Below are 20,248 nucleotides of genomic sequence, written 5' to 3'. Positions count from 1 at the left end.
GGGAATTGCCAGAAAGGAGATCTGTCAGAGACTAGAAGGATCTGAAGCAACGATTTTCACTGGACAAGGAAGAAGAAAGCTGGGAACGCAGTCCAAGGAGAAAGGTCATTTTCCACAGAGCCATTAAAGAGCAATACTATTAGAGCCTGAGGGGCCTGGAGAGAATGATCTTGATCATGCCCTCATTTAGCAGATAGACCAGCGGTCACCAGACCGAGACAATGACGCTGCCCCACAGGGATGGCAAGGGGAAGAGTAGGAGAAAGCTGGCTCCCAGTTGCCTCGTGGCCTGGGAGGAGTATGCTTTGCTATAAATAAAAATCACAAAAGGGAAAGCTGTTTTGAATGTAAAATGTAAAGGACAGCTTGTGCCAGCAAGAGAGGAGGAGTTAAGACTGGGGTGCACACCACTCGGCCATATCATTTACGAGGCTCCTGCAAATATGTCAAACCTATGGTGTTTATAATTATATTTTATATTAATAAGGCAATTGATGTCCTCAAGGAGATCACAGCCTTGTGGGAGAGGCAGGTAAATAATAAGTATAATTTTAACTTGTTACTCTATGATTTCTACTCTAACGGAAAACCGAATAGAATGGGGTAAAAGTGCTAGGTAATGAGGACTCGCTTCAAACATCAAGTTTTAATTTCTTTGATCGAACAGCATTTTGCTTCGAAGAGCATATGCTCTAAAGAGTATATATCCTTCCCTACTCTGTGGAATTACTGTGAAGTGACTAAGGAATAAGGGTTCCTCTTGGAAAAGAACTGTTTGAAGAGAGAGGCAGTTTTCTGATAAAGGCGAGGGTGTGGATAGGGCACGTATACTCCAAACCAAAGCAAACTTTGAATTGGTTTCCATGCGGGAGGAGCCAAGGGACCTGGGGAGCAGCATATATGCATTTACTTTTTAAGTAGCTTCTTGGTCAAAACTCAGGTGGGGAAGCTCTTTCAGGAATCCTAACCAGAGAGGTGGACAGCTGCTGGCCACTGGTAAAAACTGGGCCGCCTGAGCAACCTTACCGAGGAGGAAATGTACAGAGAACCGTGCCAGGTACTGCAGATGATACAGAAGTATATTTGGTCTCAGGAGCATTTACAATCTAACGGCGAGTTACCTGAAAAGCCGTTTGAACCCGCATGAACCCTAGGTCCAGGGGTCACCGAATCTATTCCCTTTTATAATGACTAAGTACCTGTAAGTAGGGAGACCACGGTTTGCCAAGGCCTGTCTCGGCGTATGCTGTTGTCCAGATGTGCTTGTTACACTCCTTTCGCTCTCAAGTGTCCCCATTGGGATAATGAATTCTGTGGCATCCTGTCTGTCCATAGCCACTGTTCTCGGTAAGAACTGTCGGCTGTTCAGAGACCACCCTCACGCTCCACCACTGCTGTGCCTCACTGCCACTCCAGGAATAAAAGGTCACCGATATTGGAAGAATACTTTCTTTTGCTTAAAAAGAACCCCATGACCTGGGGCTTACCTGCTCCCAGGCCCCTGTGAGAAGCTCCAAAGTAGCAGTCTAACATGTAAACTCAAGACCTTACTTATTCCGTCTGCAGCCCACAAGGACCCTCTTAGTTCATTCCCTTGTCTAATGGGTGGTGAACATCTATCTCCCCCAATAGATTGTAAACACCTTTGAGGCCAAGTATATTTCTATATCATCCACAGTAGCTGGACCTGTGCTTTGCATATAATGCAACCCCTGAAGGAAAAGAGGAAATAGCTCCACCAGAAAACCCTCGACTTCCCTGTTCAGCAGTTAGTAGCTGGGACACCAGCACAGGGCAGGGCAGAGGGCGCAGGAGGCTGCAGGTGCCCTGGGTGTGTGGGAAGTGGGCCAACCTCGCTCACAGGTGCAGCTGTCACCTGCGGTGGCAGGTAGCTGGGGCATAGTCACAATACTGTGGGCTCAGTTTCCATCATAATCTGAGGGATTTTATTACGTCAACAGGAGGGATTAAGGCTCTAGGCTGGAAATGTTTGTGGACACAAACCTCAAGATCCTGGAGCCTTCAGAGATGGCGGGTTCTCACCTAAGAGTGAGATGGCTGAGCGCACTGGCTGCGACTCGAGTTCTCCTTTCCCAGAGGAGACATGGTGTTTTCACATCACCAAAGCCACTCCTCAAAAGAACGAGCTGTATGTGAAGTCAAGGGTCACCTGGCTCAGTTTTCTTTAAAAGGATCAAACCTTCTACTCCACATTAGGGGTGAGCTGCAACGTGCAAACACACCTGGGGGCTTACATCCTCATGGGATTTAATGACCGATGGAGGGTGAGAGGTCAGGGTAGCCAGAGAGGAAGGTAGGGCCCCAGGTAATTAGAGTAGCAGAAAACTCTCACTGAGGGCTTTACTATGTGTCAGGCAATTACCTAAGTTTCTAAAGAACCCTATCAAAAAGTGAGAGGTAGGAAAGCATTTCCTTCAAATAACAATTGAGGAAATTAAACCTGAGAGGATTAAAAGAATTTGCCGAGATCACACTGGTCGCAACATAGTTTCTCCAAGATTCAAATTCAAATCTATGTGACTTCAGGGAGTGCTTTTTTCTTAATTAGAAAAACAAAAAGAGTGACAGACACATAGTTTAAGAATTGAATCGTACTGAAAGGCTTTTAGATGAAGGAAGCTGTTCATTCACTTCTGTGTTCTCATCCTTTTTCCCAGCCCACCATCCTTTTAACTTATAACTGTTTCTTATCCTCTTATTTCTAAATTAAAGGCTTATACTACTATCTTTTTTTTTTTTTTTTTTTTTTTTTTTTTACAGAGAGGAAGGGAGGATAGAGAGAAACTTTGATGAGAGAGAAACATCGATCAGTTGCCTCCTGCACACTCCCTACTGGGGATGTGCCCGCAACCAAGGCACATGCCCTTGACCGGAATCGAACCTGGGACCCTTGAGTCTGCAGGCCGACGCTCTATCCACTGAGCCAAACCAGTTAGGGTCTATCTTTTGATTAATCAATTCTAGACATTACTTATTGATTTCCTATTGTACTAGAGAATCAAGCTCTCTCCCATTTCCCCAATGTCACAATTTCTGGTTAAATCAATATTCAGTGCTCAAGTTGCTTTGCTCATAATATACTTTTGATGAGTCAAGTAATATCCTCTGATTAAATTCTTGAATAAATTTTTGTTTCTCCTAGAATTAATCACCTCCCTGCCCATTTGCTTTGCTTTTATTTTTTTAAATTTTGTTTTATTGCTTAAAGTATTACAAAGAGTATTACATATGTCTCCTCTTTTGATTTTCCCCCCTTGACATTCCCCCGGCCTCCCCTACCCCCCAGTGTCTTGTGTCCATTGGTTATTCGTATATGCATGCATACAAGTCCTTCGGTTGATCTCTTAATCCCCCCCCCCCCCCCCCCCCGCAACTATCCCCAGCCTTCCCGCTGTAGTTTGATAGTCTGTTCGATGCTGCTCTGCCTCTGTATCTATTTTTGTTCATCAGTTTATAATGGTCTTTATTATCCATAAATGAGTGAGATCATGTGGTATTTTTCTTTCATCGACTGGCTTATTTCGCTTAGCATAATGCTCTCCAGTTCCATCCATGCTGTTGCAAATGGTAAGAATTCCTTCTTTTTGCTTTGCTTTTTAAGTTTCTCTTTGTAGGTCTTTTCTCACTTTCCAACAGCCTCTAAGTAAAATTTTCCTCATGGTGAAATCGATCAGATGACATAATTTCCATCATGCTCCTCTGAGCCTCAGCTCCAGTCTGGCCTGCTTGCTCCCCAGGCCCGACGATTCCCTTCCCTCTCCTTCCCGGATCCTGGGCCTTCAACTCTCTTTCACTCTCCTGTTTGGGTGGAACATTGTTTTCTAGTAACTTCCTGAAGGAGGATGACTAGGAGGTGAATTATTCTGAGACTTTGGATGTCTGAAATTATTCTTATTGTACACTTGATCAATAATTTGATTGGATACAGAATTCTAGATAGGCAACACTTTTAGCATTTTGAAGGCATTGCTGCTTTGTCTTCCAGCCTGCAGTGTTGTTGTTGGCAAGTCAAATGTTATTCTTATAGAATCTTTTCTTCCTCGTTTTTTGGTCTTAAATTTCATCCTGGCCTAGTTTTTATTGGGTACCATAAGGGCCTTTTCAAACTGTCCTTCAGTTCTTGGAAGGTTTTTTTTGGTATTATTTCTTTGGTAATTTCCTCCTCTATACTTTCTCTATTCTTTTCCCGATTTCCTATTAATTAGATATTGGATCTTTTGGATTCATATTCAAATTTTCTTTACATTGCCTCCCCTCATGTCCACCACTTTATCTTTTCCCCAACTTGCTGTAAGATTTCTCAACTTTATCTTCCAAACTTTCTATGGATTAAAAAAATTGTTTTTCAGGAGATCTTATTAGTTTCTTTGATAGCATACTATTCTTGTTTTATGGATATAATTCTTTTATAATATCTCTGAGGATATTAATTACAGGTTTTGGGAAGTTTTTCCTGCTATATGAATTGAGGCTGCTGCTTCTTTTCTTTAAATGATCATTTCTGTTGGAGGCTTTCCTCAGGTGTCTGCTGATCCTTGATGTCTGTTTCTATTTGGGAATAAGGCAACTAAAAGATGTTTGAGCCCAGCTGGTGTGGCTCAGTGGTTGAGCATCGATCTCTGAACCAGGATGTCACAGTTCAATTCCTGGTCAGGGCACATGCCTGGGTTTTGGGCTCAGTCCCCAGTAGGGGCGTGCAGGAGGCAGGCAATCAATGATTCTCATCATTGATGTTTCTATCTCTCCCTCTCACTTCCTCCGAAATAAAAAAAAACCCCACATCTATATTTTTAAAAAACCTGTTTCAGTAGCTTTATGTGGTGGGAAGAGGCTATTGCCAGGTGGGCTGCACTATCTGGTGATGGGGCAGTGAACAAAGTCCAATTTCTTTTCTGGGAAAGTTGAGTTCTCCCTAAGAATTACCCTCCTCCATTCTCTAGTCTATAAGCATAAACTGGCAACTGGAGTTCTAAAAGCTGTACCGGGAAAGGGAGCTGGGGGTTTCCCTGGTCAGTAAGTAGATACTTACTCAACCTCTATGTTCAGTGCCTCACCCCTTCCCTGCTTGCTCTTGGGGTCCTTGAGTTCAAAGCCTCTCTAGGTCTTCTCCAGCGAATAAACCTCCTACCTCCCACTAGGGTGGGAGAGGGGGCAGCAGGTCCTGCTGTTTCCCACACAGACTTTCACTTTCAAAAATCCTCTTGTTTCCAAGCCTGACACCTCCTGCCATCTGCAGTTGTGTTTGGCGTCCTCAATTTCCTTCTTGTTGGCACCTGCCTCTTGTTTCACCTCCCTCAGTCCTGTGATGCCAGTGACCTTCATCTCTCTGCTTTGTACTACGTAGTTCTCTGTTGCTATGTCTCTTGGTTTCTTAGACAATGTGCATCTTTTCCTTGTCCTCCTGGGTTTTGGGAGACTTCCAAGGGGTGAAAGGGCAGAAGGTATTCACCATCTTCAAAACAATTCCTGAGTCCATGTTCTTACCAGTGAATATGCTAGACTCAGCCAGGCTCCCCAGGAGAGGACGAAGCACCCATTGACAGGAATAAAAGGGCGAGGCTCAACGTCTCTGCTTTATAGAGAGGCCTCTCTCCCTCCAGGGCATCTCCTGACTGCGGCCGCGGGACTGTCTACACCACCCTCTCCCACATCACTCTTCCACGAAAGGCCGTTAGGATGCTTTGCCACAGTCACAACTAGTTCTCAGCCAAGTAAAGCCCTTCTCACCTGGCCCAGTCAACCAGTCTCGCCTCTGCCACACTGCTCGCAGTTCCCAATGTGCCAGGCCCTTCACCCCTCCGCTCTGCAGCTCTGCGCATGTGTTCCAGCTAACCAGAAGCCCTTCGTTCTCTGAGCGGCTGGGGAACGCCTCTGCACTCTTCAAAACTCAGCTTCTGTGGCAGCCTTCCCTGATTCTGCTCTTTCCCTCCTTCCTCTTGCCTGTCCCTGTCCTGGCCTCCAAACTGGTCATTCTCCACTCTGTGCGGTTGCATACCTCTCTATTCTGTCTTCTGCCAGAATGGAGGTGACACAGATAGACATTTTGGGCTGGGAAAGGACCACAGAGGTTACCTAGTTTTGGAAGGATGGAAGATAACACTAGGATATAAGCTGAGTTTATTCAGCTATTTCAGAGTTCTGGTCTACCTTATTTCCCCTTCCTGATATCGTGCCTGCTATGTGTGGTCCCTAGAACTCTTTTCTGATTCCCTTTTCCTCCTCCTGCCCAGGTCACACTCTTAGTAGGCAGGACAAAGCCTCATTTCGACCTCTTCCTATAGCTTCAGTCCTTAATTGGAGTAGAGAAACATTCAGCTTTAGAGGTATCTTGTTCTAATAAATAACTGGAACATGAATAACACTGTCGTTGTAGGCAATGACACAAACTAAATGGGAGCTGACAACTACACACGGCAGGAAATGAACCAAACTAGCCTTTCATTGTAAAGAGGTGCTCAGAATGCTAAGCCCCAAATATAACAATGGAAAACAGGTAAATAGATAAGACTCTTCAACAATAATACTGTAAAAAAAAATCACTTAAGTCAATAGCGTTGCTATCCAACCCCCTCTCAACATTAGATAAGAGTAATTGACTAATTTGAGTATCTTCTCTTATTCCTTCCTTTGTGTATGTGTGGCAGAATTTTCTTTGATTCATTCAACGAATATGTATCGAGCACAGACTATGAGCTATACATTCTTCAGCACTGAAAACAATGGGAATAATGGTTACCATTTGTTGATTATAGTGTCGGGTACTTTGCTACATGCTTAACATACATCATTTTGCCTGCACAGCCCCTTGTGAGGTAGGCACTCGCTTCCCCTGTTGGCTGATGGGAAACAGATTTAAAGGTTAACTATCCCGATCAAACAGTAGAATCAGGAGTCAGGCCTGCTGACTCCAGAGTTCTTGCTTTTAAGCACTACATTAAGTCTCTTGATTCAAATCTGAACTCCTCCCCTAAGGATGGCTAGGAGCATACCTCCCTGCTTCTCTGCTCTACCAAAGGAGCTACTGAATGTGGTTAAAAAGAGGGAGGAGAAGCATTACTCCAGAATACCCCAAATTCTCCTGAGGAGCCATGCCATGTCCATAGGTGTGAAGGATGTCATTGGGCTCATGTGCTCAGCTAAAGCAGAAGTTGCCTCCCTGATATTTGCTGCTAGAGATGGTGGTTAGCCCTTCCAGGGACAGCCTTTTTAGGCAGCTCTAAGGGTGAGAAAGATCCTGATTACATTGATCTATAGCCTTCCACCATTAGTTCTACTTTTGTTTGGGAAGTTCATTTAATACAATCTTCCTTTACATCCATCTGGGCTTCCTATCATGACCTGTTTTCTTTTTAAATTGTAGTAAAATACACATAACAAAATTTACTACCTTAACCATTTTTAAGTATACGGTTTGGTGGTATTAAATATATTCATAATGTTGTGCAACCATCACTAGCATCCATCTCCATAACTCTTTTCATCTAAAACTAAACTCTGTACCCATTAAACAATAGCTTCCCATTACTTCCCTCCCCCAGCTCTTGGCAACCACCATTCTACGTTTCTGTCTCCATGATTTTGGCTACTCTTAGTACCTCATATAAATGGAATCATACCATATTTGTCTTTTTGTGACTGGTTATTTCACTTAATATAATGTCCTCAAGGTTCACCCATATTGTAGCATATTTCAGAATTTCCTTCCTTTTTAAAGCTGAATAATATTCCATTGTATGTATGCAAGTTCAGTACCACATTTTGCTTATCCATTCATCTGTAGACTGACACTTGTGTTGCTTCTACGTTTTAGTTATTATGAATAATACCGCTGTGAACATGGTGTACAATATCACTGCTTTTTAAAACCAATTTCATAAACATAGGTTCCCTCCTTTTCCTTCTGAGCAAATTTGTATGTCAAGAGATTTTCAGAATCTGTGTAGCTTCCTGTGCCTCAGCTTTTTGCTTATCCATCCATCCATCCATCCATCCATGGACACTTGGGTTGCTTCCATATTTTAGGTATTATGATAATGCTGCTATGAACATGGTGTACAAATAGCTCTTTGAGACCTTGCTTTAAGTTCTTCTGGATATGTACTCAGAAGTGGAATTCCTGGATCATATGGTAATTTTATTTTTAATTTTTGGAGGAACTGCCATATTGTTTTCCACAGTAACTGTACCATTTTACATTCCCACCAACAGTACACAAGGTTCCAATTTCTCCACATCCTTGCCAACACTTGTTTTCTGTTTTTTGGCAGTAGCCATCGAATGGGTGTGTAGTGGTATATTATTAGAGTGTGTATGAGCCTGAAAGAGCTACACACAAACATTTCTTTTCCTCAAGTCCAAAGGCAGCTCCTGTTAGAACTAATAGAAATAACATGCTCTCCCTCAGGAGACTTCTGTTTTACAAGGAGGTAACTTTAGGTAGAGAAGAAAAGCCAAACAGAAGGGCCCCATATGGATTTCTGGGTTTTTATAGAGAGTCATGCAACCTTGAGGACCAGATGGAAAACTAATGTGAAAAAAATTCAATAATGACGTCAACAGAAATTGATTGCTGTAGAAAAGGTCCTAACCTAGCTTACCACTAATTATAACCCTCATGAATCCTTTGGATCTGCCTCCCAAATCAGAATAATAAGTACAAAGCCCTAACATTTTGGGGGAACATATTACTTCCTTTAACTTAATTATATATCTTTCCTTGGTGAGAACTTAGATGTTCATTCAGAAAAATTTGTTGCTGCCTAGGATGTGCCCGATACAGATCTTGGTGCTAGGGATCTGGCAGCCAACAAAGCCCCCGGTGCATGGAGATTTCATTTAATTGAGAGACAGACAACAGTCATGTACACCTGGACTATGTCAGAGGTGATAGTGCTGCGAAAAGCAGTAATCCATGAGATGAATGGTAAGAGGCAGGGTGATAACTTTGTTGTTAGTAGGAGGGGCCTCTGATGAGGTGGCATGTGGTTCAAAACTGAAGGAGAGAACTGAGGCTAGAGTTTCTTATACTTAAACTTCTTATACACAAACTTCTTATACACAGCAGCTGCTAAGTAAGTTGAACATAACCAATGTTTATAAATAGCAACTTATCAACTTGGTGATCCTTCTAATTTGTTTTCCTATGATGAGTGAAATGATTAAAGGAAGTAGAATCTGGTGAACTTACTGCATTGCCTAGTCTAGTGTTCCTCAGCTGAGGATGATGTTGCCTGCCAGGGGACATCTGGCAGTGTTTCAGGACATTTTGATTATCACGATCTGGGGGAGGGATGGAAGGGTACTACTGGCATTTCCTGGGTAAAAGCCAAAGATTACTAAGTGTCCTAGAGTGCATTCAATAAGTCCACACAGCAAAGGGTGAAGGGATCTAAAATGTCATCAGTGCCACTGTTGAGAAGCCCTGATCTGGTCCCCAGGAAGGCTGGTGAGAGCTGAGGGACTGGGCAGGAGGTGCTCTTCCAAATATTCCATCAAGATATCTGGACATGTGTAAACGGGATAGATCCAGGCCCCTTGGAGTGACCCTGGCGCATCTGTTCCAAACCGTCAGACTTAGATAGTTTCAAAGCCACAGGGGGACTTATTCATTAAAGTAACATTAACTATGTTCCCTGACTGCCTTTGGTATAAGAGAAGGCCAGGAGACATATGTGGTCCCAGCCATCAAAACTTTTATTCCCCAGGGAGAATGGGAGACATGAAGACAAATACTGGCAATGTGACAAGGACCGCAATGGGGTGGATATCAAATGATGTACGGCAGAGAGTAATGGCTCTTGTCATATAAGCAGTCATTTGAGCTGGGCTTCGAACGTGAGTAGGCTTTAAATAGGCAGAGAGTGGAAAAGAGGGTAAGATGTGAAAACAGGGACAAAGGTAGGGAGTGATAATATTAAAAGCAACTGTCATCTAGCAAATCTCTTCTATGCGATAGGGTGGTGCCAAGCACTTGGTTGTGACAAACAGTTAAAAGTCTAAAAATAAAAACTGATACATACAAACCAGCTAAGGCCTAGCATGACCCAAACTGACTTGAATTCCCATCTTACCCACTTCAAAAAGATAATAAAACATGGGGAGTTACCTGGGGTGAGTTGCATAAATACCGAAGCAGTTCACCGATATACTGAATGACAGTGACGTTGTATTTTCTGCAATCATCCCAAAACTGGCTGGCTGAGAATTTGTTCCGCAAAACTAGAGTGGCACCTGGAGAGAAGGAATGGAAAGGGTTAGTAAAAAAAGAGCTACAAGTATTACACTCATAAATGTGCTGAGTACCAAGTATATTCAATGCATAAAAACCCATATGCGACCTGTTTTGTCCTGTAGGAGCCTCCAATCTAGTCAGAAGAAGACATAAAAAAGTCTGTCTAACAAAAGTCAGTGTGCAATAAATAAAAGGTTCAAGCAAGACCCTAAGGCAGTGGTCAACAAATTGTGGGTCGCGAGCCACAAAGTACCACGTGCGGGCGCACACGTACAGTGCGATTGAAACTTTGTGGCCCATTTGCAGAAGTCGGTATTTTGTGGAAGAGCCACACTCAAGGGGCCAAAGGGCTGCATGTAGCTTGCGAGCCGCAGTTTGCCGACCACTGCCCTAAGGGAATGTGAGTGTGTGTGTGTGTGTGTGTGTGTGTGTGTGTGTGTGTGTGTACATTAATTCTGTTTGGGCAAGGGCAGAGAAAGGCATTTTTGAAAGAGGTAGAATTTGAATTAGCTCTTGAGAAAGGAATATGGAGAAAGATGAGAGAATTCCAGGGAGAGGAAAAAGCATGAACATAAAGACAGGATAATTCAGAAGGTGTTGGAGGATGGCCAACACTCAGTTGACTTGTAAGTGGGGTGGTAAAGCGTGGGTGGCTCATGAAAGATGAAGCTGGAGAAGCAGCTGGGGGCGCAATCATGGAGAGCTTGGAAGTGCCAGGTGGAAGAACCAGACTTCATTGTGTGGGCACTGGAGAGCCAGGTTCTTGAGCAAGCAGGAGAATTCTTCTTTGTTGGGGGAGTAGACAAAATTGTTCCCCAAAATGTCCATATCCTAATCCCTAGAACCTGTGAATATGCCACCTTACATGGCAAACGGGTCTGTTTAGATGTAATTAAGTTAAGAATTTTGAGGTGGGAAGATTATGCTGGATTATCTGTGTGAGCCCGATATCATCACAAGGATCCTTATGAGAGGAAGGCAAGAAGGTCAAGGGCCAAAGGAGATGGGATGATGGAAACAAAGGCTGGAGTGATATGCTTTGAAGGTGAAAGAAGGGGCCATGAGTCAAGGAAAGCAGGCAGCCTTTAGAAGCTAGAAAAGGCAAGGAAATGGATTCTGCCCTAGAGCTTTCAGAAGGAATGCAGCTCTGCTGATACCTTGATTTTAGGACTTCTGACATTCAAAACAGTAAGAAGAACAAATCTGTGTTCTTTTAAACTACTAAGTTTGTGATTTGTTATAGTAGCAATAGGAGACTATCACAATGGGTAAAATAATGTATCTATTATATTTAACCTAATTAGAGGCATGAAATGTAGCAAAGTGAAATAAACTCACAAATATTTATGTTCTTAGTTTATTTTTACTCCTATATATACAAAAATCCAATGTTTTCAAAGAGGAGACATTTTAAAAAAGACTATTTATTCCTTCTTTTGCATGTATTTTTGCTGCTCAAGGGAATGTGTGAGGGGTTGAATTGCCTTTCTGGGAGCCTCAGAGTTACCCTGTTCTCACAGGGCCCAGCAGTATGATCAGGGCCACTCATTTCCTGCTGATTTGGAGGCTGATATGGGGCTAAGTGTTTTACAGCAGCCCACTAAGTTGGTGAGGGAAAGAAGCAGAGTCTTGGGCAATTGTATATGTAATGTGTATATTTAGGGTGTCCTGCCCAAAATGTATACACATACTTTGAGTAATTATAAAGGCAGTGTTTATTAAAATACATTTCATTTTCAAAATTGAGCTATCAGCTTTAAAAGTGTGTATACATTTTGGGGGGGATACCCTGTATGCACATATATAATTATTTATAATAAAATAACATGCTGAGAAAAATTTAAGTTTTTTTAGCTTAGACTCGCAGTGGTTCTCAACCTTCTGGCCCTTTAAATACAGTTCCTCATGTTGTGACTCAATCATAAAATTATTTTCGTTGCTACTTCATAACTGTAATGTTGCTACTGTTATGAATCGTAATGTAAATATCTGATAGTCAGGATGGTCTTAGGCAATCCCTGTGAAAGGGTCGTTCGACCGCCAAAGGGGTCGCGACCCACAGGTTGAGAACCGCTGGGAGAGCATTAGAGATGGTTTCCTGGAAGAGGAGGCTACAAGACAGAGCCTTAATGTATGAAAGGTTGGCATCAATCACACTGAAAGAGGAGAGGGTGGCAACTCTGTTTTGAATGGGAAAGTTTGAGAAGGAAAGAGAAGAGATGACAAGCCAGGTATTCTGACCAGAGCTGAGGAGTTGTAGGAGTAGGGAAGAATAAAGTAGAATGGGAACAACTGAAGGAAAAGTTTAAATGAAATGCTGATGGAGACCAACATGCAGATTTCTAAAAATGGAAATGATGGCAGAGAATTATGTATGAAATATAAGAATCAAGTGTTTGTCTTGGCTGCTGTGGCTCAGTTGGTGAGGTGTCATCCCATTCATGGGAAAGGCTGCTGGTTCAATTCCCAGTCAGGGCATATTCTTGGGTTGTGGGCTCAATCCCTTGTAAGAGGTGTGCAGGAGGCAGCTGAATGATTACTCTTGCATTGATCTTTGATATTCCTCTCTCCCCCTCTTCCTTCCTCTCTCTTTCTCAAAGAAAGAAAAAAAAAAGTAAAATAAAAAGAATCAAGTGTTTTGACTTGGATAAAGACATCAAATATTTGTTAAAAGTTTCTTCCTTGACATACTGAACAATTATAGCATTATACTATTAGGTAAGCAGGCATGAAAAAAATAGAAATTATTTAAATACCTGCTTGCCATGTGTGAGTCAAACAGCTTTGTTATTAACACTTCCTACCACACAGGAGAGTAGCCAAGTTTTGAATTACTTTTTCTTACGAGTAGATGTGAATGTATACTGACCTCCATTGCCTTGTTGAGAGAAAAAGCTTACCAGCCACAATGCATCCATGTAAGCCAATCATAAGCGCAGCGCTGTGGTACAAGGGCAGAGTGGTATAGATGATATCATCTTTCGAAACCCTGCTTATAAGACTGAGGCCGGTTGCATACCATAAGCGTTGATGATTGATCATTGCAGCTTTTGGGAGACCTTTGTAAAGATACAAGAGTATGTCTGAGTGAGCCAAGACCAGCCATTCACAGACACATGGTCTGGGAGAGAGATCTGGCTTGCGATTCATTGTCTGGCGATTAGAGAATTGCAGATGGAAGGGCCATAATCAGTTAGACCAGGAGTTGGCAAATTTTTCCGTGAAGGACTAGATAGTAAATGTTTTAGGCTTTGCACAGTCATACAGTCTCTGTTGAAACTACTCAACTCTATTCCTATATTGTAGCTGACAGCAACCAAACAATAACGCAGCGATTTTCAAATTTTTTCATCTCATGGCACACATAAACTAATTACTAAAATTCTGCAGCACAAACAACAAACAAACAAACATACTTTTTGCCAACCTGACAAAAGAATTAGGTATAATTTTTATTCATTCACACTGGATGGCTGTTGTGTTGGCTGTTACCATTTTTTAATTTGACAATCTAAGGCAGTGGTTCTCAACCTTCCTAATGCCACGACCCTATAATACAGTTCCTCATGTTGTGGTGACCCCCAACCATAAAATTATTTTCGTTGCTACTTCATAACTGTAATTACCCTACTGTTATGAATCATAATGCAAATATCTGATATGCAGGATGTATTTTCATTGTTACAAATTGAACATAATTAAAGCATAGTGATTAATCACAAAAACAATATGTAATTATATATATGTTTTCCGATGGTCTTAGGCGACCCCTGTGAAAGGGTCGTTGACCCCCAAAGGGGTCGCGACCCACAGGTTGAGAACCACTGATCTAAGAGAAAAGACGTCAGTGCCGCTGACTAAACAGTCAGGTATTGCATGTTTTAAAAATTCTTGCAGCACACCAGTTGAAAATCGCTGACATAAAGGAATGAATGTGGTTGTGTTCCAATAAAACTATTTACAAAAACAGGTGCGTGTGTGGGGCGGAGGCTATATTTGGCACACAGGCCAGACTTTGCTGACCCCTGTGTGACATGGTTATTACAGTAGTAATTTTAAGAGAAAGGAAGAAATGACTATTCAATTTCTGCTCTATGTCTACCACCTTACAGAGTATTTTCAAAATTTCATTTAATTCTCATAATTAATGAGATAAGTAGAATTATGTTCTCTAATCCACAGATAAGAAGGATGAGATTCAGAGGGTAAATAGCCTATCCACCCCATCACCTTCCTTCATAGCTACTTTTGTGATTTCTTATGTACTCTTCTAGAGTTTCTGTATGTATATGCATAATGTACATACACATATATACGAAATTATGAACATTTGCTCATATGTTCTTGCCATTTCTTCCATTTAAAAAATAAAAACACTCTTCAGCACTTTTCCTTACACTTAACTATGAATCTTGGAGATTTGTTCACATTAGTACGTAGAAATTTCCCTTATTTATTCATTCATTTATTCTCTCTCAGTCACATCAAGTCCTTTATATGTGTATATTATATTTTATCCACACCATTTTGCTATTTTAAATGATGCTGCAGTAAATAACCTGGTCCACATGGCAGTTCACACTATGAATGATACCATGTCTGTACAATACATTTGCTGAAGTGACATTGTGGGGTCAAAAGACATGCCTTTGTAATTTTGATAGGTACCACCACAGTGCTAGCTGTAAGGTTGGTCCCTATTTTTCCTCCTGCCAGCAATATATGAATGTACATGCTTCCTCATAGCCTTGCCAAGGTGTGCTCTCAAATGGGAAAATTTTTGCAAACCTGAAAGGTGAAAATTGATATCTCAGTGTAGTTTTAGTATACTAGACTAAATACATCTGTATATTCTTAACTATAATTTATGTAAGTTTTTGTAAGACCTTATTGAAAGGATATGCTTCTATTGTTTCCTATGGAAGGTCAACTTAATTGAGGAGGGTGTGAAGGCCTTACTAAGGGGCTGAGCTGGAGTTTAAGACCTGAGTGGGTCAATTGGCTTTGCGAAGAGAAATGCAGTTCTCTGTATACTCAGGCCCTTCAGTGCTTGATGGTACCTTTGCCAGGTATCGCCTAAAGAACAGCAAACTACCATCATTATAAACATAATTCAAAGTTCATTTTCTCTGGCATTGTGTGTTAGTATTTAATGCCCCATTTTAAGAAATACTAATATTAAGAAATAGAAGAAAACATCAATAAGCCCACTGTATTCACCACGGAAAAAGAATCTTCTGAATAGTAAAAGCTCTGAATTATACATAGACAGGCATAGCCTTTGCTGCTTTGAAGTACTTTCAGAAACTTTCCTAATTTAAGATTTTTGTATTAAAGAAGAATTAAGAGTGCTTGGTAACTATTACATAATTCTGTGCCAATGACTGCCTTTGGAGGAACAGGAAAAACATTTTGTTCTCCAGTGGCTTAAGGGAGTTCTTTGAATTAATGTTTATAAGAGCAAAATTTTATTTAGAGACAAGAAGAAAAGTAAAATAAACATCAACCCAACTATCTTCCATGTAAATATAAATTCTGAATTATGGGATTAGTTAAGGAGTGTGGATTCTCTTTATCTTCCTAGAATGGGTTTTATTTTTGACAGCCCAAACCTGCATGGTGAATGCGTTCTATATTTATCTAGTATTAAGACTAGAACTCCCAGTCACTCACCAAGGGCTAATTAATTTCCCAAAATGAAGTTTACAATTTAATTTTTCCATTCTCTTAAGAATGGAGGACAAAGCCCTGACCGGCTCAGTGGATAGAGCATCGGCCTGTGGACTGAAGGGTCCCGGGTTTGATTGCAGTCAAGGGCATGTACCTTGGTTGCGGGCACATCCCCAGTAGGGGGTGTACAGGAGGCAGCTGATCGATGTTTCTCTCTCATCGATGTTTCTAACTCTCTATCCCTCTCCCTTCCTCTCTGTAAAAATCAATAAAATATATTAAAAAAGAAAAAAGAATTGAGGACATAGTCTCATATGTTAAGGTAGAGTCTGTATGTAGTGGAAGCATTTGGTTAACTATTCAGCCTGCCATTTGGTTGGCAATGTAGTATATAACTTTTGGGAACAACAATAGTATACATCTCAAGAGTGGTGGGAGAACTGTATGAACAAATGCCATAAAGCTCCTAGGAGCACACCTAGTACATCTTACCCTTAATATTTATTGCCCATTCCATATAGCAGTGTTCCAACACTGCTAATTGGCAATGTTTTTTCTTAGTGGCTCATAAAAATAATGGTGCAGCATCCAGTGTGATGAAATACAGTATTTTAGGCCCTGAGTTGACAGCCATCCTACATCCACAGCAGCAAACAGCTCCAGCCACCCTACACCCACAGCAGCAAACAGCTCCAGCCATCCTACACCCACAACGGCAAGCAGCTCTAACTCAGTGTTGCATGGAACGATAGTAGTCAAAACATTTATATAAATACTAGAGGCCTCGTGCACAAATTCATGCACCAGTAGGGTCTCTCGGCCTGGCCTGCGGGATTGGGCCAAAACTGGCTCTCTGACATCCCCTGAGGGGTCCTGGATTGCAAGAGGGCACAGTCCAGACTGAGGGACCCCACTGGTGCACAATTGGGGCCGGGGAAGGACGCGGGAGGTTGGCAAGCTGGGGAGGGACCGTGGGAGGACTCCAGGGTGTGTCTGGCCCTTCTCCCTCAGTACCAATTGGCTGGACCCCAGCAGCAAGCTAACCTGCCGGTTGGAGCGTCTGCCCGCTGGTGGTCAGTGCACATCATAGTGAGCGGTTGAGCGGTTAGCATATCATTAGCATATTATGCTTTGATTGGTTAACCGGAAGACTGGACACTTAGCATATTAGGTTTTTATTTTATAGGATGACCCCATTATTGTCTTATAGTCTTCTCTGGTGATCTATTTATAATTGGTTACACATTACATATGGACTCTGATTATAATCAAAATACAACAATCATTTAAAAAATTCCCCAAACCTACTCAGTTCCAAATTGATCCATCATCACAACTATTTTGATAATTTTTGGTTAACCACTTTATTCTTCTACATACCAAGGAGGGGGAAATATGCATAGCTTGGAGAAACTCAAATGGGATCATGTGCTATGAGATAATATCATTCTCACAGGCAAAGAGCTAAATCCCCCAGAGAAAGATAAATATCACATGATCTCACCATTTGTGGAATATAATGAACAACATAAACTGATGAACAAAAATAGAACCACAGTCATAGAAGCATCGAATAGACTGTGCAACCTAAAAGGGAAGGCAGGGGGGAGAGGGTAAGAGATCAACCAAAGGACCTGTATGCATGCATATGAGCATAACCAATGGACACAGACAGGGCAGGGGGAGTGTGCTGGGGGGTGTGGGTGGCGGGGAGAGGTTGGGGGAAAAAGGAGACTTATGTAATACTTTAAACAAAAAGAATTTAAATTAAAAAAAGAGCTAAATCCCCTTAAGTATTAGTTATTTGATAACTTTTGTCAAAGAGACCATTTGAAAACCTAACCCACCACTGAACAACTTCTTCAGGGTAGGCCCATTTCTTTTAGGATCCTGTCTTTATTTTTACCTGTGGTTCCAGAAGTATAAATGTATAAGGCAGGTGTGGAGAACGTGACTTCAGACCTCCAGGACTCTGGGACAGGTTCGGTTGAGACTTCATCCACTTTGTCGAGGAAAGAGTCAACCCCGTCTGTGCTGGAAGTTCTGCTCACATAATAGATAGACACATCATCTTTCTTCAGGCTTGGCAGCACCTCTTCAACAGCTGCTTGTAGTTCTTAATTTAATAAGAAAAAATCCAAATGAATTAAATTAGCCCATTAAAGTTCTATTAGTGCAACAGGTGAAAGGGTTCACTTGAAATGCAGGCAGTTAGGGCAGGCGTCCAATGGAAAACAAAGGCAGGTGAAACACAGGCGGGGGCAGACATGGCCGTTTGAGCCAGCCTAACTGCAGGAACCAACCAAGCAGAAATAATAAAATGTTTCTGGACTCAAAGCGGGAGGCATGGGAAACCAAGGAAGGGCCTGCGGTAAACAAGATGTACGAACACATAGAAACAGAAAATGTTCAACATGGGAACAGAGGAAGAACACATAGAAACAGGGAAAGTTTAGGTCTGCTGCTGGGCAAGGACAATTGAGGGACTCAATCAGGTGACGTCACAGATAGACACTGAAGCAGGCTTGTAGCAAATATATATATACCCCTGGACTACAAGGCTTTAAGGGGCAGCCCGTTACTGGGTTCCCCTCCCCTTGTGGGGAGTCTGAGTCTGCTTATAATAAACTTTCCACACTTTTGCTTATATCTTCTGGTCCGAGTAGCTCATTCTTTGGAGTCTCGAGACACGATCTCAGGAAAATATTCGGCTCATCGTTCGGGTTCTCACAGGCTTCACGGACATCTTATTTTCAGCATATAATTTTTGTTAAAATGCGTAGACATGACAAGTAATGCTTAGAGTTATATATTTTTAAACATGGAGTTTGCCACATTTGAAAACATCACAAGGTTCTGATATTTGAGGGAAGGTTGGGTTTTAGTGGTTTTTCTTTTTTTAAAAAATATATATTTTATTGATTTTTACAGAGAGGAAGGGGGAGAGATAGAGAGTTAGAAACATCGATGAGAGAAACATCGATCAGCTGCCTCCTGCACAGCCCCTACTGGGGATGTGCCCGCAACCAAGGTACATGCTCTTGACCGGAATTGAACCTGGCACCCTTGAGTCCACAGGCCGACGCTCTATCCACTGAGCCAAACCGGTTAGGACTTTAGTGGTTTTTCTTAAGCAGCAAATGGTTGGTTAAAATCTGTACAAACAAATGGACATACGGGTAAACATCAATATATATAAGTGCATGTATTTGGGCCCCACAGGATCAGCGGTGAAAAATATTTTTTTGAAGGAAAGAGAAATGGAAATAAGGGAGCCATGTGAAGTAACAAAGATGATGGAAGTTGACAATTTTTTTTAAACACATCAGTAACAGAAAGCTGATCTGAGAAATAAGCTCCAAATTTCACAAGCATATCCGATGGCCTGAGAAAAACAATGATTAGCATGTTTTCACCATGGTCACAATACAATAGTGGATTATTAAAAAAAATTTAAAGTGATCAGTATTGCCTTAGGCGGTTTGGCTCAGGGGATAGAACGTCAGCGGGAGGTTCGATTCTGGTCAAGGGCACATAGGTTGGTGGCAGGCTCCTCCCAGGCCCGGGCCCAGGTCGGGGCTGGTCCAGGAGGCAACCAATGTGTTTCTCTCTGTCTTTCCCTCTCTCTTCCATTCTCCCTAAAAATCAATGGAAAAAGATCCTCGAGTGAGGATTACAAAAAAAAAAAAGGGATCAGTATTTTTTAAAAATTAAAATAGAATGAAATAGAAATTTTCAGAGCACGTCATGCATAGTAAAAGACAGGCATTGTTTTTTAAAGGTTTTGCTTCAGTTATGTGGGTGTTTGGGTACTGGATCACACATAAATGTATTTTTTACTGTGGGTCATGGTAAAAAAATTTTAGATACCAATTTATACCGATTTAATATGCAAACCACACTTAATATCTGCCACTTGGATTTCTGTGCCCTTAAACCATAAGATGAGATGGCCTTTAAGCTCACTTAGCTTGAACCGTGACAACTGAAGTGCATATTAATGGGAAGGTGACTCAATATCCCAGGGAATTGCCTTGGGGAGCTCTGCCTAAGTCATCTTACGTGGTTTGTTTTTCAGATGTTTGTGAATACTGCCTCCATCAAGACGAGAAATATCTGGATGGATGCATTGAAATTTTTAAGAAATGTTTTTATTGATTTGAGAGAGAGAGGAAAGGAGAAGAGAGAGAGAGAGAGAGAGAGAAACAACTATGAGAGAGAAACATTGATCGGCTGCCCCCTGCATGCCCCCACACTGGGAATTCATCCTGCAACCTGGGCATGTGCCCAGACCCAGAATTGAACCAGCGACCTCTCAGCGCATGG

At 41.8% G+C, this 20,248-nt stretch overlaps 1 protein-coding gene across 1 annotated transcript in view; it reads right to left on the bottom strand.

Annotated features, from left to right (window-relative positions):
- The window catches only part of SLC27A2 (solute carrier family 27 member 2), a 45,060-nt gene that overhangs the window by 17,278 nt on the left and 7,534 nt on the right, over positions 1–20,248 (bottom strand). Inside the window, exons 2-4 of the mRNA XM_036301077.1 lie at positions 17,829–18,038; positions 13,153–13,311; positions 10,127–10,251 (exon numbers count right to left, since the gene is read on the bottom strand). Coding sequence (XP_036156970.1) covers positions 10,127–10,251; positions 13,153–13,311; positions 17,829–18,038 — 494 coding nt within the window. The remainder of the gene's footprint in view (positions 1–10,126; positions 10,252–13,152; positions 13,312–17,828; positions 18,039–20,248) is intronic.

This window comes from Myotis myotis, unplaced genomic scaffold (assembly GCF_014108235.1).
Source record: "Myotis myotis isolate mMyoMyo1 unplaced genomic scaffold, mMyoMyo1.p scaffold_m19_p_1, whole genome shotgun sequence".
Lineage (NCBI taxonomy): Eukaryota > Metazoa > Chordata > Mammalia > Chiroptera > Vespertilionidae > Myotis > Myotis myotis.
Note: the sequence above shows the minus strand (reverse complement) of the source record. Positions and strands in the feature narration are given on the sequence as shown.